This window comes from Elgaria multicarinata, chromosome 2 (genome assembly GCF_023053635.1).
Source record: "Elgaria multicarinata webbii isolate HBS135686 ecotype San Diego chromosome 2, rElgMul1.1.pri, whole genome shotgun sequence".
Lineage (NCBI taxonomy): Eukaryota > Metazoa > Chordata > Lepidosauria > Squamata > Anguidae > Elgaria > Elgaria multicarinata.
Genome location: NC_086172.1, coordinates 74,283,724 through 74,309,619, shown reverse-complemented (window position 1 = coordinate 74,309,619; position 25,896 = coordinate 74,283,724). Strand labels below are relative to the sequence as shown.

General features: G+C 45.3%; 1 protein-coding gene across 5 annotated transcripts in view; it reads left to right on the top strand.

The window, feature by feature from the left end:
- TNS1 (tensin 1) overlaps positions 1 to 25,896 on the top strand; it is a 274,729-nt gene that overhangs the window by 207,389 nt on the left and 41,444 nt on the right. For 2 of the 5 annotated variants that reach the window (XM_063116729.1, XM_063116728.1), the window contains exons 16-18: positions 2,473 to 4,221; positions 24,187 to 24,386; positions 25,037 to 25,112. In XM_063116729.1, coding sequence (XP_062972799.1) covers positions 2,473 to 4,221; positions 24,187 to 24,386; positions 25,037 to 25,112 — 2,025 coding nt within the window. Of the gene's footprint in view, positions 1 to 2,472; positions 4,222 to 12,175; positions 12,263 to 14,200; positions 14,243 to 24,186; positions 24,387 to 25,036; positions 25,176 to 25,896 lie in introns of all 5 variants that reach the window. The other 3 variants (XM_063116731.1, XM_063116726.1, XM_063116727.1) reach the window with 3 other exon arrangements.

Here is a 25,896-nt window from a genome sequence, read left to right as displayed (position 1 = left end):
GAGAGCATTGCAGTGCACACTGTTCCAGGAAACCTCACAGGGGACCTAAGAAAAGAGGCAGAAAGTTTCTGGGTATGAAAAAAAGAAGAAGTGAACTCATGCTGGGGCAATCCTATACCCCAGGTTGCTTCATTGTCCATATAATTGAATATCAAGGCATAGATATGTATTTTTAAACAGCTAGAACCCAATTCATACATGCTTAAAATCCCCTGCAAAGACAAGGTAATATAAGCTAACAACACCATTTATTTTCCCACTGGTACTTCACTCAAGCACAAGGTTGGTTGTTTTAGTTTTTTAAATGCTGCTATTGGCCACACAAAGTGCCACCAAAGTCTTGACCAAAGTACTGCCTCAAGTTTGATTCATATAGGGCTATGTGGAAATGAACCTTTTCCAGGGCTATTCAAAGACATTGTTCCTTCTTTCTGCTGCTGCTTTGGCATCATTTTTTGTTAGTATTCCTTCTTCCTGGAGTGAACCCAGCCAACCAGGGACCACATTCATGAGTGTTATGATGTCATAATGCCACATAGCCAATCAGGTTTGCCTGATTCAAATCCAATTCAGAGGGAAGGCAGTGCTTTCTGCATTGCACGGCTCTCCCTCTGAAGAGATTTGAGGTTGGTGGGGGAAAGAAAACAGCCACCACTTAAATGAGTGCCCAGGTGAGAGAAGCCAGACAATGCCTGAACTTTCTCACTTGCCACACTACAAATATCTTTGCTTCCTTTCTACCTTCCTCCCCCATCACTGAAAGTGGGGATGTTATTGGCAGTGAATTAAAATGTTAGTGAAAAGTGCCAACCTTGACTCACTTCACTTCAGCCCTGGCTTCCAAAATGTCTTAATTGGAAACAGAGTGAAAGTGCCTTCATCCCAAACACAGAGCTCCATCAGATGAGCATTTTATTGCACGGTCATTACTGGGCACTCACTGATTTTTGCGGCTCCCTCTCAAGATGTTGTCTGCCTCCCGTGTGCCTCCCGCCCCTTCTAGCCTTCTTCATGTAACCAAAAAAACACTCCAGTAAGTCTGACTTATTTTTAAAGATGAAAGTTGCCACTATCTTCTGCTGTGTGCAGGAGAAGCAGTGGGATCGAAACGGCCCACTGAACGGGCCATGTGCACGTTGTTGACTTTCTCTTTCAAACGAGGAAGTAATGAGGGACAAACGCGTGGGCTGAGAAACGATGGTAAGGAAACACAATTTTCCCCTGTGTGATGATGCTCATAGTTTAACATTTGTTTTTGTTTTTTAATCCCACTCCATGGCCAAAAAGTCTGTCAGAGTGACTTACATATAATCAATAAAAACCAGGCTAAATCTAAAAAGAAGCAACACAAGAGGAAAAACCACCTAGAGAGCTCTGGCTATTGGGCGGTATAAAAATGTAATGAATAAATAAAATAAATAAATAAAAAAGGATGGGGACAGAAGGGTGTGTGTGAAGCAAGAAGTCTTTTCACTAGGACTGGTAGGGTAGCCCTGTTTCCCATCTCTTCTTCCTCTGCTGCTGCCTGCCGGAATGGCAGCTGCTGGTGACAGGCCAGAGAGCTGTTTACATTAACACCATTTGTTTTCATTTTGGACTACAAAAGGAAGACAATATTTTTTTACTTGGTGGAATGCGTTGTCCTACTCCTTGGTCAGGTGCGATATGACTTTGCGTGCTCCTCTGGCATGGCACACGTTGGCTCCTTCTGCTCTCTCAGAAAAGTACTCTATAGAATGGGGGCTGGTGGTTGGCTTCCCTCTTAAGACGGGGTTGTGTCTTAGGGTGGAAAGAAAATTCTGCTTCAGTGCAAAATACAGAACCACATCGGGGCAACACGACTTGTGACTCACCAAACTCAACACAGCCCGTCAGCTATGTGTTGTGGCTCGCCTGGTGCTTGAAAGCCTTCTACTGTTCATTTGTTTGTTGTTGTTTTGCAGTTGCAGGCATACAAAATAGGGCAGGGGGTCACAACTTAGGCAGGCCTGAGTAGATGACTTTCTTGTCCCTTGTGGCCTTGTACTTTTGTACTTTTGACAACCCCTCCCGGCTTGTTTTCCATTTGCAGAAGAGGTTTCATTTACGCCTGGATCAATGCAGGTGCATTTGCTACAAAAAACATCCTGTGTTTTGAGGATGGCACAAACAAAATAGCTAGTAAATTTTGTTTTGCTGCAGGAGCCATCGATGCTTCTCCGGCTGTGATCCACTCCTGTGGGAATGGAACGCGGTAGAGGCTGCGCTGTCCTGGGAGAGACACACTGGCGCCTCTTCTCTGCTGAGGCCTGGGGGGCACATGATGTGATGATAGTGCACTTGGGAATCAGTCGTTTGGCAGGATCCCAGTGTCCCTAAATGCAAAACACTGGTCTGGGTAGCCTTTATGTCTTAATCGGAACATTCTGCTTCTGTTGCCTCATAAGCTAATGGTTGGTTTTCCTGTCTCCCCTTCTCTCCTCCTCTGTGCAGAGGTTGGGCATACTCAAGGGCCTCTGGATGGGAGCCTCTATGCCAAAGTGAAGAAGAAAGACTCGCTTCACGGCAGCACTGGCACTGTCAACACCAACCGCATTACTCTCTCAGCGGCTCCCAACCATATCGAGCACACCCTCTCAGTCAGCAGTGATTCAGGCAACTCCACTGCTTCCACCAAGACAGACAAGACCGATGAGCAGGCTGTACCCGTGGTCCCAAGTAGTGGTGGAGGAAACAACCCTATATTGACCCCAGAAGAGAAGCGGGAGCTTGACAGCTTGCTCAGCGGCTTTGGGTTGGCAAACGAAGCCGCCATGCATAACCACAACCCCAGTGGGGTGGCAGTGGTCGCCTCCACTGCATCTGGCCGCCACATAGTCCCCGCTCAGGTGCATGTCAACGGGGAGACTGCCGGCTTGGTGGCGGAGAGAGAAACGGACATCTTGGATGATGAGTTGCCCAACCAGGATGGGCACAGCGTGGGCAGCCTTGGAACCCTCTCCTCTTTTGATGGCACTACTAACACCAGTGACATGGGCTACCATGAGGCCCCCCGGATGGAGAGCCTCAACTCCTTGCCCAATGGTTCATCCAACTTCAATGGTATAGACAAGCTGCACGATTCAGAGACAGTGATCAATGGTGGCTACCCTTACAACAACCAGAACACCTTGCGGAGCATGATGGGGCGTCATCCCCAGGATCCATATGGACACATCCGGCCCTCAGTATCTGCCCAGGAAAATTTAGCTGACTACTATCAACACGGATTCCCCACTCCTGGCTGGTTGCAGCCCCAGCCACCAGTTTCTAGCCACCAGTACTCCTATGGCTATGACCCAAATGGCATCTATCGCTCCCAGTCCTTCCCTACTGCTACTGTGGAGACCCCCCAGCTCCCCCAGGCACCAGCCCGGAGCACAAGTAGCCGGGAAGCTGTCCAGAGGGGGCTTAACTCTTGGCAACAGCAAAGTGGAGGCAGCAGACAACCATCCCGTCAACAAGATGGCACCCGAGAGAGCCAAAGTCCCAGCATCTCCAGTGCAAGCCCTCAGCACAGCCCTTCACAGGCGATGTCTTCTCAAAGCATCAGCATCCCTGAATTCCCCCGGGTGGCTTCCCAGAAGGAGATAGATCAGTCAATTGAAGCCCTCAACATGCTCATGCTTGACCTGGATCCCTCTGCCTCCATGATGCACAAATCACAGAGTGTCCCTGTGGCCTCCAGAGGAGAAAGGCCACATGCAGTGGCTCTTTCAATGTCTGCCCAGCCTGTGACTGGCCCTCACGTGGTGCAACCAAAGTCTACAAACACTTTTGGCCCTATTCCAGGAAGCCCTTCACACAACTCCTTGGGCACTCCTGTGTCCCAGCTGCCTGAACCAGCGCCTAAAGCTCATCCAACAAAGCTATTGCTCCATAGTGCCGATGAGCCAGAGTACCCAGCACAGGATTACAGAGAGGCCTATTTGCCCTACGGCTATCAGAACCAACAGCCAACTGTAACACAAGCCAGGAGTTATGGCCAGACTGCAGGAAGCCCTCCTACATCTCCCAGGCCTCATGCAATGGCATACAAGTTCATGGAAGGGCAGCACCCATTGCTTACATCACCCCCATCCCCAGTGATGACCATACAAGCCCAGGTCCCGGCAAAGGAGACAGAGAATTATGAAGAACCTTCTCGTCCCTCGGAGGAAGAGCCGTTGCACCTTGAAGGTCTTGTGGCTCACAGAGTAGCAGGTAAGAAACCTTACTCTCTATAACTTTAGAGCTTACATAGTTTTTTTCTCCTGTATCTTTCAAGGGTAGTAGGATACACGTACTTCTTCAAGGACCCAATTCTGTTAATAAGTGATTTTGTCCAAAACAGAGTGGATCAAATGAACTCTTCCTGTGCAAGGATGGGTGATACAAACCCTATCTGTATAGAGAAAATGAATGCTGCATTTGCACCCACAACAGCCTATCTCTAAACACACCCAGATTTTCCATGGTTGCTGTTACTGCCATTTGCCATTTATTAAGCACCAACAGTGGTTGAGGCACTTGGCATCTCACTCAAGTCCCTGGCTCATGCCCAAAGACCTTGGATTCAACATTAAATGAATAAGACAACGATGCCAGAAGTGGGCTGGGTAAAACGGCGAGAATGATGGAAGCCAGTGTTAATTGGATTGGCTAGAAAAGATGAAATTATGGCAGTCCAGGGAGGTGGAAATATATAGCAGAAATCCACTCTCCCAACCCACTTCCAACTCATGTACTGTGTATTATATGAGAATTTGAGAAGTGTTTCAAAAAACACTTATGTGTTCAAAAAAGCTGGCTAGTCTTTTAGGCAAGTGGGCCCTACTCCAGCATGAAGTATTTGAGAGTGCCAGTCTCATGTGTCTCCATGTCAGGAGTGTTGAACCTGCTTGAGCCCGAGGTCCAAATTCAGTTTTGGAGAAGCTCTCTTGGACTGGGTTCTGGTGGTGGGTAGGGCTGAAGGCCAAAGAGGTGGGACCAAAAATATTTAATATTTCGGCTTAAAACTCTTCTTGCCAGTAACTAAGCCTTGTGAGAGGTATTTCAACCTCTTAGAACAGGGAAAAAACAATGCAAGCCCTGGGAAGGCACCAAGTGCTTGGGGTGCTTGGGGGAAAGTGATGGGGCCAAGGGATGGAGGTGTGGCCTTTTAGGGAACTCTGGAGGGCCAGAGTGGAACCTTAGGCAGGCCAGAGTTGCCCCGCAAAGCTGAGTTTCAACAGCCCTGCCATATGTGGCATGCCACCCCCTGCATTGCCTTGGGATGTTTTTGGCTCCAGTTGCCTGACTGGAAAGTAGGCAAGAGTGCAACCCTGACTCTGTCCCATAGCCAGGACCCCAGACCCTCCTGCTTCTGTCCAGAAGCACTGCAGATCCCTGGTGCCTGTGAGACCTGTGGTACTGTGCCTGTGAGACCTATGTTCTACACATAGTCTCATTGGAACATGAATTAAGGACGATAAGATAGTTGCAGGCTTTCCCCAAGCTTTTTAGATGTATGGAAGCTTCCCTGGAGGGGAGCCATGACTGATCTGGGACAATGGTCCATTTTCTCCCTATTTAGATTCATCTCCCAGGATTCTAATGGCCACTGCCAAGCCTCTGTTGACCTTGGTGTGCCTTCCTTCTCCCAAAACCACATTGAAAACAAATAAAAACCGACACGTCCCTGTAGCTGTTGGTATTTGGCATGAAGGCATGCCATTCAACAGAGATGATGGGATTGGAATAAATTGCTCAGCAACTACTAGGGAGGCTACTGTACACAAGGCAAGGCTTTTGAATTTTTAGGCTCACCAAATGAGCAGCGCAAGGGCCTTTAATGGTTTTGCTGCAGGATGTTGACTTAGGAAGGAAATGTCCACCACACCCATCAAAGTAGAGTATTCCATAGCCTTGGGTGCTTCTTCTATGCCTTCCTCTGAAGCAGAGCACTGGCAGTCTTGGGCAGGACTCTACGTTCTCTGCACCAGAGAAAGTGGAATTTGCTCTGAACAAGTTAGGAAAATGTGCTTTAATTCATGCAATTTATCTTGCTTGTGGTGCAGGATTCAGGTTGTTTTTGTAGAGGCTCAAGCACTAATAAAAGGAAAAAGGGAGGGGAAGGCATGGACTGATTTTGATGGGGGGGGGGGAAGAACTGGTGTTAGAAGCCACAGGAAAAGACAGGTGAGACACCAGAGTGCTGTCTTCTGTGCACTCCTTTGATTTGGGATGGACGAATCTGGCACTTTTGGTTCCCTCCGTCTCACCTTTTTGCAGTCTGTTTGCCCTGCTTCTGTATCAGTTTGCACATTTTTAAAAGTGTCTACACACAGATGTATGTGTCTTTTCATTCACATTTCTCCAAATACATGCATTTTTGTGTGCGATTTTGTCTATTATACACATTGTTTACAACAATTTCCCCAATATAACGCATCTTTCTACATTACTTTCACCAACACGTGAATTTTTGTACACACTTCCCCTGAATATATGCATCATTGTATGCATTTTTGACCGCATCACCAAATTCAGAGAAGTGGGAATGCTGCAGGAAGACTTTCTGTTTGCAAAATGGTTTGGGAAGAGTAAGGTTAGGTAAGTTTGCATTAAAATGTGAACTGAACAAATGTCTCCCTGGTATTTAAGGTTCAAAATAGATATGACATGGGAGCTCTGACTTTGAAACTCGTGACATCTTCATTTTTCTGAAAAAACAGCCATGTGGGGGCCCAATTTAGACTGGGGCCATGGTGTAAGGGGTTGATGTGATCTAACCCTTTACCATATAGCCCCAATTCAAATCACCTTCCAAAATTGCTATAATCTGCAGAGGGGAAAACCTGAATGTTTCCCCCTCTGGTGCTAATAAACCCAATCTCACTGAGCCTTTCCTTCCTCCTCCACCGGTAGCCTTTTCAGAAAGAAAAAGGCACTGGGAACTCCAAACACAAAGCTTCCATGACACAACCAGTTTGATCAATCACCTCAAGCAGACATTGCTTGCCTTAAAAAAAAAAGAAGAATAAAGATGTTCCCTGAGTGTTAGAAGCTTGCCATCTAAGAAAAGAAAAGAAAAAAGATAAAGCCAAGATTCCAGAGGACTCAAGTTTCATGGCAGATTCTAGATTCCATCCCTTGAAGTGTATAAGTATGCAGAACGCACATACATACACTTTCATCTTAACTACTTCAAAGGTCTTTTCCTGAGATATATATATATATATATAGAGAGAGAGAGAGAGAGAGAGAGAGAGAGAGAGAGAGAGAGAGAGAGGAGCTTCTATTTCAATTGGTATTGATATTACCAGAAAAGATAATTTTGCCCACATAATTCCCCAAAGCATCCTTCCCAATTCCCCAGAGGTCTCATCATAGATTGGGATTGACCGAGCATGAGTTACAGAGACCGCCCCTGCCAAAATTATTAGCCACTGGGATTAAATCATTGGAATGCTCTGTAAAGGCAATAACACAGCTGGCTAAGGAATATGGTGATGATTGCATCCAGTACGTAGCCTTGGCTTCAGCAACCCCAGGGCTGGTAATTACACAGAAAAGTTTTTAATTGCAGAACTCCTCAGACATTTCCTGGATCTCATCCAGCCTGCAGTGCCAGCCTCAGCTGCTTGGCTCGGTCCAGTTCAGCTCTCAGCCACAGGCGTTAAAAGCATTCGGCTGAGGGAAAATGGCTCAGTTTTGGGATAAGGAGGCCTGTGGGCTGGGAAACCAAGCTGGAAGCTGAGTTACTGTGGCACCTAAGGGTGTATGTGTGTGTGTGTGTGTGTGTGTGTGTGTGTGTGTACGTACATCATTTGAATAGCAAACTTCCAGAAGAAGAAGCAAACTCACAGCATCTCCTTTAGGTGTACAAGCTTCTCTCCTGAACAGAGCTGATGGTCTGGACTTCATCAACATTGCTAATCCATGCTCCCCATTCTCTCCAAAGCAGTTATTCAACGTTTTGCAGAACTGATTCTTCCTTAACGAAAGTTTAAAACCTACATGTAATGTTTTATATGTAATCATCATCATCATCATCATTATCATCATCATCATCAGGCTGGCCATGGCACAGGGTGGGGAGTGGGTATCAGCAAGTCAGACTTATGAATCACTGTTTGGTTTGATGGCTGCTACGTCTGTTGAATGCGTTGTGAAGGCAGAAGGAAGCTGAGCTCAAGTTGCAGGAGTTTTTGTTGTTGTTGTTTAACATCCCTGATCTGATGACAGCAAGCCCTGATTTGAACATGAGAAGAGCCCTGCTGGATCAGGCCAGTGATCATCCACAAGCAGGGCTTGAAGGGAACAGCCATTTATTTATTCCTGGCCACGGGGTTACTATCTAAAAAAGACACGACACAGAAGTAAAAACGGATGGGGAGAGAAGAGGGAAAAAAATTAAGCAGTCTTTCTGCAGGCCTGGTGGAAGAGTCCTGCTTCCCCATTCACATCCTAAAACACATTCCTCTCTTGTCTGTAAGACCGTGCCCCCCTCCACATCTCTACATGCATGTGTTTCTCCAGATGCAGATGTGCACGCATAGGGCAGAACCTGCAAGGTCTTCATTTGAAGTGAAGTGGAGCCACTTGTAAATAGACACCAGGGTTTCCAAGTCAGTTTCAAATGAAGGTAGTGAAGTATGGCTAGAATGGTAAGGGGTCAATGGTCATGTCTTTTCTTTCTGCCTGTTGCCAGCTTGTGGTCGTTTATAAGTTGTGCCAGCATTTCTTCTTTCTTCACCGGTCCCTCCAGCAGAGAGCTGCCCCCCCCTACCCCACAACACGTGTCCCTGAAAGTGGGAGATCTTTGGCCCATTGTGCCTTGGGTTTCTTCTCTGCTTTGGACTTACACACCTTGGCTATCAACAAACCCCCAAACACATTAAGCAAGGTGTGGACAAAGGAAAGGGATCTAGTTGAAGGGTGAAACAGAAGATGATCTCTAGGGAACTATAAATGAACTTACTAACTAGAATTAGATAATGACACTCTGGTAGAGACAATTCAACTATAATTGGGGGTGGGGGAGGGAGAAATTAAAAGCTCTCCTAGATTGCCTCTCACACCCATGAATGGTGTCTTTGAGTCAAATGGTGACTCAAGGTGGTGAGGCATTATATATCATTTTGCCATTCCAGTCTCACTCGCTGCACTGAAGTCAGAGACGTCGTACCCTATGCCATACAGATTAAAGGGTTAGCCCTCACCTAGGACTTCACATGCCACAAAGAGACAGGCACCACAATGCATCGTGCCAGTGGCACCTGTAGAACATAGAACATATTTAGGCTGCAAGACTGCACACAGTCCACAAACCCATTGGCTTCAATGGCATTGAAATACATTAAGTGAGTGCAGGATTGCACCCAAAACAAAGAGAAAATGGAGGAAGAGTGTATGATGGCATCATCAATTTCTTACCCCCATGACTGTGCTACCTGCAGGATCTGCTAGCCTTTGTCCCCTGTTTCTTGTGACATATGCCACCACAAGTGACATGGATGAGCTGTTGCAGGGTTCCATTATAGCTGGGAATGATGAGTGTTGCAGTCCAATGCATCTACCTGGCCCCTGGTTGGAGAGGGCTGGGCTCTAATGCATCAGAACCACAGGGGAAAGCTGGTGTAGAATTAGACATTCACTGTAGAGTTCTCTAGCTCGCCTGTGCCTATTCTGGAGAGTGGGGGCAGCCCTTCAAGATGTTTTGTTGCCAGCAGAGAACAAGATGGTATCCCTTCCCCCATGTTCAAAAGCTGTCTGGACTAGCAGTTGAATCTTACCTCAACACTGGTGATGGGCAGCATCCCCCACCACACCTGAAGGCAGCAAGCGAGCTTGGGGAACCCAGGGCAGACTGCTTGACAAACAGCTCACTCCTCCAGCACCTGCCACCTGAGGTAACCACCTCACTCTGCCTAATGGTAGGGCCGGCCCTGCTGAAGAGACGTGGCAGTCCTGCAGAACATTGTTACATTATGGGAGCCTTCTACTAGAGATACATGTAGGACAGTTATCCCAGGGGTTGTTGTGTCCTGAAATGCTGGGGAAAAGAATAGCGCCCTCCATTGTGGAAGCACAAAACAGCACTCTGGGTTCACAGTTAGTATTGGAAGTCCCATGATCGCAGAGCATGGAGTGAATCAAGAGATCTGGCAGGCACTAGAGAATGACAAGAAGGTGGTGGTGGTGGGGAAACAGCATGGAACAAGCTGGGAGAGAGCAGGGGCCAGGATGTTATTTACAATTCATGCTACTATAAATTGCCTGTTTGTTCCAAGGCGGGTATGTGTGGAATTTCACAGATCCTTCCCCCCCCCTGCCCCCCGGCCGGTTCTCGCTGTCATGAGAACTCAGATTTCCTACTCAGCAGGGTGGGAGCAGCCCTATAATGATTAAGGCAAAAGGCCTCTAGCAGGGCTCGCCTCCCAGAAAACAACTATAACTGCCCTTCAGCTACTGGGAATCCTGCCTGGCTCAAGAGATCTTGGGACCGAAATGGAAGCCCTGAAACCATTAGCATGATCATGCTGAGTCAGAGATGCCTCCAGAAGTCATCTTGTGTGTTTACCCACTCTTGGGAATTCCTGTCCAAGCAACCAGCCAGAGATGTTCCTGGACCGGTAGCTATATAAATAATCATAGAGAGCACAACCTCCAAAATTGCCATTCTTGCTCAATAAAAAACGATATACTGATTTGTCAGTGCTGGATAACACATGACACAATCCTTTCCATGTGTACTTAGAAGTAAATCTCATTGTGTTCAGTGGGTCTTATTTCCAGGTAAGTTGGTCTAGGAATGCAGCCTGTGTGGAAAATCTGCTGAAATGGGGCATCAGTGAGAGGACTACTTTTGATATTAAAATCATTGTATGTGAAATTCAAATATGTAGGCCATCCCAGTTAGTCTCATTTCCCCACATCCCTGCTCCAAGATGTCAAAAATGGTACAGATATGATTGATTGCAGAGATATGGACTTCTCATTAAATACACACACATGAATCCCAGAGCATTTTGAGTCTTCTCCAGAAGAAGTATGGAATAATAATAGAATTGTATTAAATTGCCATGTAAACTTAGTCCTTATACATTGTTGATGCTTAATACACGCACACAGACGCACACACACAGATGCCCACACACTGAGAGACATGCACACACACAGACGCACACATCTGACAGTCATGAGAAAGCATCCCATAAGGGCAGGACAGTGGCTAGAAAGTGAAGAAACTTAAGACGTTTGTCCAGAACAAATGCAGGAGAGTTTGTACCTCTTTAAATGTGGCACAGGTTTTGCTATATTAGAGATACTCCCTTCCCAGTAAGAGAACATAATAAAAGATACGATTAGTTACAGTGCCAAATTTGCACAATGACCAAATTTGCATAATGGCCAGATCCTTTCTATCACAGCATCAGCTTCTTGGGCAAGGTCACCCACAATGGCAAGGACAACTGTAGGCTGCCCTTCTTCTCCTTGCTCTTGTCACTGATCACATGCAGTGATAGATAGGCATGTGGCAACATGGAGGAGGACCAGGACCAGGGGCCCCTGGAGGCCAGCAATTGGGCCCCTGTTGAGGTGTGGTGGGCCTCAGCTTGCCCCCATTGATGCCAACCTCTGGCGCTGACCCCGGTCTACCGCACCTTTGGGCCTCTTCATAGCATTCTTGTAATATTTCAGCTTCTACAGTCCACACATCCTGCTTTTTATATGAGTTGGGATGGGGAGGGTCCCTCCTTGCCAGATTGAAAACTGAGGCCCAAAGACACTGTACAGGGTGGATAATGATGATCAGTTGTGTCATATGTGTCTCTAACCTCTCTTGAATACAATGGACATTAGGCACCTACATGGCATTTCTTACCTCAGAAATCCTACTCCTCAGATTAGTCTTCTCTACCCCTGAAGGAGGTGGCAATTGAAGTAGTTCATTGAAGTCTCATTATTATGACGACCCTAACCCTCACCCCAGATCAGAGTGCCTTTAGGCCTGGGGTAAATTTCCAACTAATATTTTCTCTTGTGTTTTCCCCCCCTTTCTCTGTTGTGATGTTTGTTCTGTCTTTGACTATTCGCTCACTCTCCGTGATGGATTTTGTTTCATCCTTGGTTGACCTTCTCCTGCTGCTCCTCTACTCCTACCCACCCTACCTCCGTCTCCCCCTGTCAGAGTACAACGCCAAACTCCGGGACATCCGGAAGAGCATGAAAAGCCCCCATCCTCCTCTTCACCGACAACGATCCTTCTCCTTTTCTGGTTTGTTCTGTTGCTGCTTTTCCTCTTCTTTCCCTCCAGTCTTCCTCCCTGCCTTAGATCTCCTGCATGGTTGCTGTTTCCCTTGCTGTTGCATGGACACCAGATCAGAGATTTGGGGCTTTTTTCCACACTGGGAGAATGGAAGGATGTGCAGATATTTAGAGTCCAATCCAAAATGGCACTTTCAAAACCTAGGGCAGGGTTTTTTCCTCCTAATTTGCAGAAAGAATGGCTCAAAGAATTTATCTCCAGCTTCTAGGGCGAGCCCAATACATTTTTCCTCCTGAGTTGAAGGACAAAATGGTGTCCCCTCCCATTTTGTGTACTAAACCCAACTGGCCTGGCATTTGAATGTCTCTACAATACTGGTGATAGGACAACGTCCTCCACCGCATTGAAGGCAGCAGACCAGGGGTGTATAAGAGTTTTATTTTTGTTCGCAAAACATGTAAGTGTGCCCCATCTGAAGTCATGAATGTGGTTGCAAGTGCAAGCATATGTCCACCAAAAACATTTTCAAATTGCCAAACGTGTGCTCATATGCAATTTACGCAACTTTCCCAGTTCAATTTGCACAAATGTCCTAATTTGCGCAGATTTCTCCAGTAGACTGAATCAGGTCTGCTTTAGTTCTGTGGAGGGAAATTGTGCAAATTAGGACATTTGGGGAAATTTCCACAAATTACACATTCTGCCTCTGCTCAATTTGCGCAGTTTTCCTGTCTGTGCAGAGTGAGCAGCAAACAGGAATAAGTCACCGGATGTGCAGCAAGACCATGTTTGGAGAGTTCTGGCAGTCTTGAACATTGCTCATTCACCCATCCCAGTGCAGGGCAGGTTGCGTGGCGCACATGGTTCTCTTCTTCCAACACCTTGCTTCCACCTTGTAGCATCTCCTCCCTGAAGGGACAGCCTCATTTTGCAGAATGTTAGGTCCAGCCCTGTCAGCTTTTAGCACTGGAGATGACCTCAGACAGTGCCAAGTCCCATCTTCCCATATGACAGCTGTGTACTCAGCTAGACCAAAAGCTGTTTGTCATGAATCCTCAGGGTTATCTGGTCCAAAGCTTTGTGCCTACCAAGACTGGACTCTAAATACAGCCTTGCTCTACCCGCAAAGCTCCTTATTATTTTTTTATCATTGGTTGTGCTTCCTCCCCCCACCTCCATTGCAGTGTGTTTAACGAGCTTGTTGGTGGACTCATTTGCTATGTGAGATGTTCATCTGTGGTGTGTACCCAAAAATCACTTGCAAAAGGACTGAGGTGGGGGGGGTTATTTATCTCAATGCACACTACACTCACTGCTGTTTTGTTGTAGGTGCTGTGTCAGTCTCTTCATTAATGTCAATGGGAGGGGTTTGCATGGGTTTGGAGGTCGGCAAGGAACCACTTGCTATAGAGCTTGGCCACACACTGAGGTTTATTTAAGGGGCTGTGTTTATTGTAGAAATATCACTGGAGTGTTTTACTTCAGATCTTTCCACTGTGTCTAACAGCATTGACGGGAATCAGGACAGGGGCTTCCAGTTCTGCGTGGCTAGCAGAGGGAGTGAGCAAGTGGGTGTGTAAATTCTTGGGCTCTTACTCATCAAGTTGCTCCGGAGAAAGGAGCCTATCAATGGATTTCAAATGTGTGGTTGCTCTGTAGTGTCCTGTTACACAGATGGTATTCATGGAACGGGAGCTCAGCTGAGAAGATCAAATTTTTATTGGAACTACGTGGTCAGCAGCAAGGGCTCCTGGATGCTGTTTATTTGATTTTTGTGTCTTTCATGGGTGCAGCAGCCTCAGCCTATAAAGGTTGACAAGTATTTTCTCACCAATATTAGGACTCCTTCTGAAAGCATTGCTAATCTCTGTATCCCAAAACTATGGGTTGCCATTCTGATAGAAGGTATTGCATGTTGGTTTAACTGTTCCATTTGCCCCAATACAGGATACTTGGGTCTTCTGAATCCACCCACCTCTCTCCGTAAAGGTTTGGAATTTGTACTCCTGTAAAATTTTACACTGCTTTGGTTGACTTGGACACCGCCTTTCACTCCTCACCTCGCCACTGCCCAGAGCCTAGGGAAAATATCCCATTGGCCAGGGATAGCCAACTTCTAAATGTTTTGAAATTCAACTCCCATCATCCCTGATCCTTGGCCATGCTGGCTTGGAATGATGGGAGTTATAGTTCAAAAGCTCTGGAGGGCTCCAGGTTGCCTTTCCCTGTCATAGACTTCTGTCTCACATCCAGGATTAATGTTGTATGCTTGATAGTCTGTCACTTATGGTCTCACCTCAGACTGATGGCCTATGATGTCTGTATACATTCAATTGCCCAATTAAAAAGGAGTGAAATATGCACACCATAACATGTGACCCTGGAAGGAGAGCTGTGTAGACTAGAGGAATGGGCTTGCATGTGCTACTTCACTGCTTTGGGGCCCTTATGCGCACAAGCTTTATAGGATGTTGTTGGATTGGGGGAGGGAGCAAAATCCTTCATCACTACCTACACATAGTTAACTCCACTACTACCCACTGTGGAGTCAGTGCTAGTGCATAAATTGTGTTATCTCCCAAAGATGTCTTCACATAGCTGATCTTCTGGGAGGCATTATTCTTCCCTTGAGGACCAAAGTGTGATTCAGCCCTAACCCTAAACCTAACCATAACCTTGTGCCAGCCAGATTAAGAATGTGGATGCCTGGCTTGGCTGTGACCATTGTAAGCTTGAGCTGAAAAATGCAACCATCTTCATAAGGCAACAGGGGGAGAATAATTTCTCCTAAGGCATCATAATGTTCTAAAATTGGAAGAGATTTTTTTGTTTGGATTTAAATGGAAGAGCTTGTTAGTATTCCACAGGACTCTCCCAGGAGGCAGCTCCTTGCAATAGGCCTAGTGGAGATGTCATGATTTGAATCTGATAAAGCATGATTTATTGGGCTGAGAGCAAGCTGTACACCTGCACACTTCCTCCTCACCCCTGCTCTTCCTTTACGTGCCCGGCTTCAGTGCTTCTCTCTCGGCTTGTTAGTTTCCTTTGATGTCCAAACCAGGCTTGTAAGCAGAGATTAATCCATAGTTTCCTAGTTTAGACCTCACGGGAAACCGAGAAGCATGATCACAAGCAGCTTGTTTTCAAACCGAGAAAGCATGTTTTACCAGAACAAGATTGCTATGTCTGTACTGAGCCTTAATATTGCTCTGGGTGCAAACCCATTAATATGAAACCTGAAGGAATGTTTACTATGAGCACAGGCATGGGCTTGTGAGTTAGGCCTCTGTGTTTTCATTTGTCGTGAATAATATTTCAATTTATCTTTGAGAGCTAGGCATATTGCTGTTGGAATATTTCTTTGGCATTTCCCCCTGAAGGAGAGTAGATGCTTTGATACAAGAACTGCCCATTTGCACAAAAGGGAAGACATACCATGAAAAAATAATATATGCTGCTTGAGATCTGTGCAGAGTCAAGTAATACAAAATGTAATGACTTGGTCAATACTTATTAGCCATGATAATTAAATGGGGCAGTGTACCTCTGAATGCCCGTTGCAGAGGGGAAGGCAATGGGGAAGGGCTGATTCCTTCGTGCTCTGCCTCTTGGCTTCTCTGGTTACTATTGGAAATAGAATGCTAGGTTAGATGGACCCTTGGTCTAATCCAGCTCTGATTAGACATTAAAACAGGACACAGGTTTGCATAACGTTTGTATATGCTAATTTACTTGTATAGATGCAAATTTAGAAATTATTACTATAGATGAAATAGAAATACAGTATAATGGGCCCCCAACTGGGGCATAGGCCTTGGTAGGTGCCCCTTGATGCCGATAGTGGGTGTCTGTTTTATTTATTGAAAGGAGCTCATGGAGGAGGGCAGCAAAACCTTCTCCCCTCCTTCCCCAATTTTCCTTGCTGAACTCATAGAAACATAGGAAGCTGCATCACGCCAGGTCAACCTATTGGTTCACCTGGCATAGGATTGCCTAGCACCTCTCCAGGATCCCAGGCAGAAAGTGCTTTCTGTCATGCCTTTTTTAACTGGAGATGGCAGGAATTTAATCCAGGATCGTCTGGATGCAAAGCATGTCCTCTACCCAGGAACATAGGAAGCTGCCTTATACTGAGTCAGCCCCTTGGTCTGTCTAGTCCAGTATTGTTGACACTGACTGGCAGCGGTTTTCCAGGGTTTCAGGCAGGATTCTTTCTTCACCCTACCTGGAGAATCCGGGGATCGAACCTGGGACTTTCTACATGCAAAGCAGGTGCTCTATCACACTGAGCTATTGGCTCTGCTCAACTTGTTTCCTTTTTAGTTCAATATCAGAGCTGGGCAAGCTAATACATCTAATGCCGGATCACAGCAAAATGGACCCAGAATAGGAGGAGTGGTTGAATTTCCCCCATATGTGAGTTCCATTTCATATTAAAAAAGAAAGAAAGGACATCCTCCATCCCTGCTTTATATGTGAATAGATAAGGAAATAAATATGTGCGGCTGCTCCGCCATGTCTACTTTGGCCTTGGTAGGTTGGACTCTCTAGTCTGCATGATTCACCTTGAACCTGTCCCCAGATCCAAAGCTTCATGACAACACTTGTTAGATTTTGTTTAAGCTGCATGGAAATGATTGTTCCCCTGTGGCTGAAGAACCCTGCTGAAGGTTACAGGAGAGGGTGGCCTTGCCCTAAGGACAGGACATGCTGGATGTTTCAACTTAGAGTTCTCCTAATAAATATAGCACAGAAGGGCAAGAGTGGCAGAGATATAATTCACCGAGTGGCACTTTGCTAGTGCCCATCCTTTTTCTGCTTGTCCTCAATAATTCCAGCAAGCCTCTTCACCCTGAGCCAAGGCGCCGCCACTCTTGGCTCTGAAACACTGGTTCCGTTCTTCCTTCCTTCCCCCGCCCCCTCCGCTTGAAAGGGAAGAGGGAAACAAAGCATATAAAGGCAGGCGAAAATGAAGGATTTCTGCAGCCCTGGTCAAGGGGAAGGGAACGAAGGCTGTCGCATGAGACATTTGAAATGTGCCTGCAGCAGCAATCCAGAGGAGATGGTGGTAGCCGCTCTTCTGATGTGGGAGTTAATTGGAATGCATTTCATCAGAGGGCAATGGTTTCCTTTTCAGGCATTCCCCGCACACATTAGCAGAACCATTCTGATCTTTGCTCCCTTTGCAGTGGGCATTGACCCTTGCCCACTGTGCCTCACTGCTGTGCCTCACTGCTTCCAAATGAGTTTCCCACTCAAGCCTTCATTGAGGCTGTAGGCTTCTCGCTCTCTTTTCCTTCCTCTTCACCCGATCTCCTCTCCCTTCCCAAAGAACGGGCTTGCGCCTTGACTCAAGGTCTCCTGGCACTGGAAGCTGGAGTCTTGCTTTGACTTTGTGCTCATTATGTTCAGGATAAAACTCAAAAGTTGCAAAAGGCTCTTGTTGACCTTCAGGCTTGTGCCAGCAGCTGCAAAATCAGGGTTTTAGAAAGGAAGCCAGTTTCCATCCGTCCGTCTCATGTTGATGCCAGATGATGTGAGTATAAACAGAAGGGGCATTATCTCTGCAAATGCGCCACTCTCCTCTTCGAAATGTAACTTCAAAGAAAGTGGCATGGTTTGGAGATAGGTGGAATGGATTGAGATACAGTTCCTGATGGCTCCTCACTGGATCTTTTCCAGCTCTATGATTCTATAGTGGATTTCAACAATCCTTGCAGAACACAATCTATCTCCCTTTTAAACATGCTGTTGCTTTACTTAACAAATGCTACATGTGATGCTACTTGAACCTTCCACTCCTTCATCCATGGATTTTCCTTTTTTCCAGATGTTACATTTTGGTTGCTTCTATCACCATGGATTCTGGCTCCCTCCTCTTTCTCTGCCTAAATGACTTTCTGTATTTGGGAATCTTAGAGCACTGCCCAAGATCTGTGCATTCCCACTTCCCCCGCCTCCTTTTTTTTTGTTTTTTATTTGTTCTCTCAGTCTCAGCTGTGTGAAAGGCAAGGCTCTCTGCAGCTGAGAAAATGGCATAGCTGTTACTAATCAAGGAGAGATCCAGATTCTCCAAGGGGCTCAAAGGTGGCTCGAAAGTCCCATGAGCTTACTTTATGAATTTCTCTAAAGGATGTGTCCCAAGATGTTGCCTTCGTGATAGCCAAATGCTATGCAGGGGAAAATAAATCCCATCTAAATGTGTTTGAGAGGAAGGGTGCAAGAGAGGGGGATTCACTGTTGTTTATATACATGAAGAGAAAGAAGTGAGCTGGAATGCGATCCAAATTCCTGGCTCTTTTCCCTGGCTGGTGCTTGAATGGCTGGAGTGTAGCATCTGCAGAAGATGGTGTCTGCAAACTTTTAAGAAATGGGGTGAAGGGAACCTCCCTGCTGTAGAGAATGACAGCCTTCCCTAAAATACATTCCAGGCATGGTCAGAAACAGATTGCTGTATGCTGTATGGCTTCATAACCGATGACAGTTTGGTGTCTCTGGCTTACTCTGACTGCACGTATTCCCTGGCCCTACCTTTTATTGCACACATTTTGTTGTTAACAACTCCATGTTAACAAAATTCAGTAAGGCAGATGGCTTTCAGAAACTCATGGTTATGTAGTCCCTGAAATCAGAGATTTCCTTTGACATCAGAGCATACTGGAGAAAAAATATATAGTTTTTTTTGCTAGGTGTATCAACACAACAGATGGGTGAGCTGACTGGACTCTATTAGGAATGGGTTCACATAAAACTAATTTGGTCTTGATTCAGATCAAGGAGCCGGCTTTTCTTTTCGGTTGCTGGGAGGAGGACTGGGGAAACAACAGGGGGATAGAAGATAGGGTGACCATATTTTGGAAAACAAAAAGGAGGACAACATGGTCGCCCCCAAGGGGGCGTGTCCAGCACCAAGGGGGCGTGCCCACCCGAACATAGTCTGATTTTACATGTCTGATTTTACAGCACACATTTAAGACAAATCTCTTCTTCATAACATCTTAATGTTAAAATCACTGAAATAAAGAACAAGTGAGAGATTCAATGTATCTGAAATTAACTTCACTCACTCCTACTTTTGTAGGTTTTGCTGTACTTTGAAGCTTTTGATATTCTCTTTGTGTTATTTTATTTATTTATTTATTTATTTATTTATTTATTTATTTATTTTATTACATTTATATACCGCCCCACAGCCGAAGCTCTCTGGGCGGTTTACAACAATTAAAAATAGTAAACATTAAAAGTATACAAAAATTTAAAAAACATAAAAACAGTATAAAAACAACAGTATAAAAAGTGTTACATTCTCCCCTTCCCTCAAATATTTTTTCTGACTGTATCTTCACTCATTGCAAGCTGCTGTTGTTGTTAACAGGGTTTGCTACTGGCCCCAGATCTGTTTCAAATTTGGTATGGCTAAAGCTCTACCTAAAAGCTATCATGGTGCAAAGTTTCAGCTCTTTATCTTTAAAAACGACAGTTTAAAAAATAATAATTTTAAAACCTCATTTAAAAAAAAATCCTAAAAAATCAATGGATGAACGGATCTCTTTCAAATTTGGTGTGGCTAAAGCTCTACCTAAATCCTATCATGGTACAAAGTTTCATTGCTTTATCTTTAAAAATGATGATTTTAAAAATAATAATTTTAAAATCTCAATTTTTAAAAAATTCCTAAAAAATCAATGGATGAACGGATCTGTTTCAAATTTGGTGTGGCTAAAGCTCTACCTAAGTCCTTTCATGGTGCAAAGTTTCATCTCTTTATCTTTAAAAATGACGATTTAAAAAATAATAATTTTAAAACCTTAATTTTAAAAAAATTCCTAAAAAATCAATGGATGAACAGATCTGTTTCAAATTTGGTGTGGCTAAAGCTCTACCTAAGTCCTTTCATGGTGCAAAGTTTCATCTCTTTATCTTTAAAAATGACGATTTAAAAAATAATAATTTTAAAACCTTAATTTTTAAAAAATTCCTAAAAAATCAGTGGATGAACAGATCTGTTTCAAATTTGGTATGACTAAAGCCCTTCCTAAGAGCTACCATTGTGCCAAGTTTCATGTCTTTATCTTAAAAAATGACGGAGTTATAAGCATTTTTGTTAATTCCCATTAGAGCTGCTCTTTGTAAAAAATCCTGATTTCCCCTCCCCCTCCCGGATCTGCCGGTTTGCAGCAAAAATCCGGCCATATCCGGACAAATCTGGGTCATATGGTCACCCTAATAGAAGAACAGTTGAAAGAGAAAGGAAACCCCAGAAGAACAGGGCTGGTGCGCTGTGATAAGGGGGAGGCAGTAGCCTAGTGAGCTGAATGGTTGCCGGGCTGCCTCTGTTCATTAAAACCAAATAGTAAAACACACACACACACACTCTAAAAACGGAGGAGCCAACTTCCCCCACCAGGACTCCTTTCTTTTGGCTTCAGGGAGGAGGAGGAAGAAGAAAACAACAGGGGTGGGGTGGAGGAACAGGGCGATGGGGCGGAGGCAGCCAGGGTGACATTTAAAACCCCGCTTTTGCACTCCTTTCCATGGGTATTACCCTGGAAGAGAGCAATTGCGGGGTTTCACATAATGAGGTGCCAAATCGACCTCATATAGACACAGCCCAAGAAGTAATGAGGGGTAGGGGCTGTTCCTCTAAACTCGATTAGGCCTTAAAATACTGCAGTAACAGTATACTGGGCCTCTTGGCCCTTAGTAAGAAAACTAAATTTCCCTGGATGTTAGAGAAATCCACAGCAGATTCAAGTGAGTTTGGATTTCTATAAATCCGACATGTGAATTATGAAGCAGAGCAGCTTTTTCTTTGTGACATTGTCCAGTTTTGCAGAGCAGCTTTTTTTCCACTGGGGAGGATTGCATTAATTCACATCTACTAATGTGTATTTGTGCATTTGCATAAAAGTTGTATTGGTGCTAATGTGAACTAGTGCAAGTAGAATGAAATTCTGGTAAGAAAAATCTGATTCTGTCAATGAGCAGAATGAAAGGTGCTTGACAATCCACAAAACACAGAAGGAACGGGTTTAACAAAATCTGTACATCTCTGCTGGCACTTACAATGCTGCTGCAGAGTTCCTGGGCATAATAAAGTCTGCTGCAGCAGCCCTTCTCAATACTGATACCACCAGGTAAGTTTCAGTGGGAAAGGGGAGGGAGGCGTTGTGATGGTAGGGAAGGCTGATGCTGGGGCCTGGGTGGAGCCAAGGTAAGTGTGGGCTGAGTCCAAACTTTGGAAGAGGTTGTGAAGAACTTGGAAATTCTAAATCAGGGAAGTTTGTACTCTGAACTCACAGTTCCCAACTTTCACAACATCACTAATTTAAATGAGTGTAATAGTCTGGGAATGGGTTTTTTCCCCCTTATGTGTATGTGTGTGTCTGGGGATAGATTTATTTTATTTATCTGTTTATTTAAAATTATTTTAGGACACCTTTAAGGGTAGAACTTAGGGTGAAGCTGCATGTTATGTTAATGATCTGTCTCTTGCTTTTCTTATTTAATTAACCTAACATGTAGATTGATCCTTAGGAACCTCTAAGAGAGAATTCTTGGCATCTATATCAAATAAAAAAAGCTCTACAATAATTCATTGAGGGAAACTACTATAAACTGCTATCAAATCAAAGTATTTTTGCACAATAGATACTAGGCACTGAAGAGCCAAATGATGAGGGAACGCTTATAAAATTTGCAGATGATACCAAATTGGGTGGGATAGCTAATACCCTGGAAGACAGAAACAAACTTCAAAGTGATTTTGATAGGCTGGAGTGCTGGGCTGAAAACAACAGAATGAAATTTAATAGGGATAAATGCCAAGTTCTACATTTAGGAAATAGAAACCAAAGGCACAGTTACAAGATGGGGGATACTTGGCTCAGCAATACCACAAACGAGAAGGATCTTGGAATTGTTGTAGATCGTAAGCTGAATATGAGCCAACAGTGCGATAAGGCTGCAAGAAATACCAATGCTATTTTGGGCTGCATTAATAGAAGTATAGCTTCCAAATCACGTGAGGTACTGGTTCCTCTCTATTCGGCCCTGGTTAGGCCTCATCTAGAGTATTGCGTCCAGTTCTGGGCTCCACAATTCAAGAAGGATGCAGACAAGCTGGAGCGTGTTCAGAGGAGGGCAACCAGGATGATCAGGGGTCTGGAAACAAAGCCCTATGAAGAGAGACTGAAAGAACTGGACATGTTTAGCCTGGAGAAGAGAAGATTGAGGGGAGACATGATAGCACTCTTCAAATACTTAAAACGTTGTCACACAGAGGAGGGCCAGGATCTCTTCTTGATCCTCCCAGAGTGCAGGACACAGAATAACAGGCTCAAGTTAAAGGAAGCCAGATTCCAGCTGGACATCAGGAAAAACTTCCTGACTGTTAGAGCAGTACGACAATGGAATCAGTTGCCTGGTGAGGTTGTGGCCTCTCCCACACTAGAGGCCTTCAAGAGGCAGCTGGACAACCATCTGTCAGGGATGCTTTAGGGTGGATTCCTGCATTGAGCAGGGGTTTGGACTCGATGGCCTTGTAGGCCCTTTCCAACTCTGCTATTCTATGATTCTAAATGATGTCACAAAGCATATATTGATAGGCATTGATTCAGAACATGTCGACAGAGAAGGATTAGCAAACAAATCCATTATAAAGATAAATATTGTTTCGTTGCTAACTAAGGTGTACAGTCATGATGGCTCTATATTACTGCTGTATGCCTCTGTATAAGAGTTGATGGGGAACATGAGCAGGAGGACGCTACTGCACTGTTGTCCTACTTGTGGGTTTCCCAAGGATCTGGTTGGCCAGCGTGGGAATAGGATGCTGGACTAGATAGGCCTTCTGTCTGATCTAGCACAGCTCTTCTTATGTTCTTAAGGTTGTCTGCACATCTGCAAGATACCATCAGGCCTTTACAAAAGGGCTTCTTGACCAGTGGTTTTCTGCCTGTCTGGGTGCTGGAACCAATAAGAGGTGCATATCAAGCTGTTCAGAGTATCTTAGATACCTTTTCCAGATCAGGTTGGCCAGTGGCGTGATTGCTTCCCCCTTCAGTGTGTGGCTTTGCTCAGTTGCCTGAATTGCTTGGAGCTATCCCTTCTGCGAGCACTTTCCCATTGCTTCTGGCTCAGTGTGGTCTGGATTGTACAGGTGGATCTGTGGTGGTTGGTGAATGGTCATGACTTTGGAGAAGTCTGGACTAGGTGGATTATTAGTCCCATCCAGCTAGTTGTGCTGATTTCCCTGCCTCTTGATTAATGCATCTGCCTATCCTGTCAACCACTTCCCAGGCCATTATATGAAAAAGTTGGAATGGGGAGGAAGAGGGTCTAAAGATGGGAAGGAATAGATAACTGGTGGAGATGTCCAAGTGGCCGAAGGACATATGCCAACATCAGATGAATGGAAGCTGATCATCAAAATGGCAGGGAGGCCATTAAGATTTCCTGTCCTAAGGAAACCCTACCAAAATCAATGCCCTCTTTCATATGTCTAAAAAATATCACATGCAGAGAAGCGCCCTGCCACAGACATGTAATAGAAATAAAGTATGACACAAGACCTGATCCTCCAAAAGCTCTGCTTGGTAATCACTCTCCCTCAAAAAGGGCTGGAGAAATCACATGAGCAGGGCTCCCAGAATCAACATGGCAGCATCATATGGGGGATTTTTAAATGTATGAACCAGGCCAATGCCATTTTAAGCTATGCTTGCTGGTTTTCACTATAATCTGCTAATGGAAAGTGAACAATTTGCCTATTCTCTTACTCATTAACCAATTGTTTTTATCCCTTTGCTCCGTTATGTCCAATGCCAGGCACAGCCTAAAGATCTGAATACTGCTCCCTGTGTCCTTAATGGAAATTCTATGTCTAACGCTTGGCACATTCAACCTTTCTCATATTGCAATTGAACTTTCAGGTGTACAGTCACCACGGGAGAAGTCACCAGAAGAAACTGAAGCTCCCATCCGGAGACGTACCACTAGTGAAGGCCAGTATGAGAACAGTCACCAGGACTCAAATTCACCACGAAGCCCCACCGTTCGCTCTCCAGTTCACTGTGTCTCACCAGAGGTGGTCAGCACCATCTCTGCCAACCCCGGAGGAAGGCCCAAAGAGGTGCACTTTTAAAAATGATTTTCCCCCTTCCTGATCCTTATTGCGTGCATGCTTGGAAACACAAGTGAAGTGCCTTTCTTTGGACCTATCGCTTGATGGTAGTTAGAGAAAGCCAGGGTGAAGAAGGAAATTGGCAATGGAATGGGATAGGTAATGTGCATAAGGGGCCTTCCCCAAATATTAGTTATTTTTAGTAAGAGCTTTAAGCAATAATGTGCTGGGTTTTTTTTGGGGGGGGTATTTTTGGTCCCATCCCTTTTGACTTCAGCCCTGCCCACTTCTGGAATGCAGCCCCCAAGAACTTCTCCCAATGGGATTTGCCCCTTGGACTGAAAAAGGTTCTGCACCCCTGTGTTAGAGGAACACATGTTGCTGAAACTGGAAAAAGACACCACCATTTCCCCCTACCCATCCAAAGAGTAGCAGAAATTTCTCTGAAATTAGTGGGGAGAGAAAAGGGTGAAAAGACAAAATAGGGAGGCTTGGGAGCCAGCAATTTAAGTGCTTGACCACATTGGGGTGTGGATGGGAAGATAACTAGAAAAAACGAAAAAACAGGGATTCCTGCTTTGCTAAGGGTTTGCGTGAATGGGCAGAATGGTGAGATATTGGATGTCGATAACTGATTCTGTTTTCCCTCCCTTCCACAGCCCCATCTCCATAGCTACAAGGAAGCCTTTGAAGAGATGCAGGGGACCTCTCCAAGCAGTCCACCCTCCAGCGGTGGTGAGACCTCTCCCCCAACCCCTGCCTTCCCTGTCTCACCACAAACCCCTTACAGTAACCTGCGTAAGTTTTGTGGCTTGGGCAAGGGGATGGGAGAGGAGGTGGGGTTGATGGGTGGCTTTGGCAAAGCCAGGCCTAAAGGCAGCCAGTCAAACCGTTCTCAGCTTCCTGACACCCACCACCATTTTAATCACACCCTCATTTTCTCATTTCTCTCCATCTGCCGATCTTGGCACCTTCCTCCATCAACTTTCATCTCTGCTTGATGCACTCTTCTCGTGATGCCACCGTTAAGTACTCATTCCTTCACATTTATGATCACAACAGCAAAGTTTTGCAACTGTTGGCAGTGGGCTGGGGGGAACTAGAATGCAGCTATCAGCAAGTAATGAAGACTAGGGCTGGCGTCAAGGTGGGCATGGTCGGGCACTTGCAGAGGGCCAACATCCCAGTAGGAGCCACTGACAAGAGCCCCCTGGAGTTGTTATTCCTGTTCACCATTGCAATTTGCTTGTTCACCTGCCTCTTGCTCTAGCCCAGAAAACATTGGTGGTGAGAAGGAGGAGGAGCAGATGTCACTGCCTACTTGCTCGCTGACCCTTTGCCTACCGAGCAAGCCAATAGTAGCAATGATGAGATAGAGATGGAAGAGCAACAGCAGCTGGTGACAATGGTGGTGAGAAGCTAGAATCATTGAGGGAGGGGGACCATTGAGCAAGTTTGTCCAAAGGCCCTCAGAAACATGGAGCCAGCTCTGATGAAGAAGGTCACATTTCTGGATGCT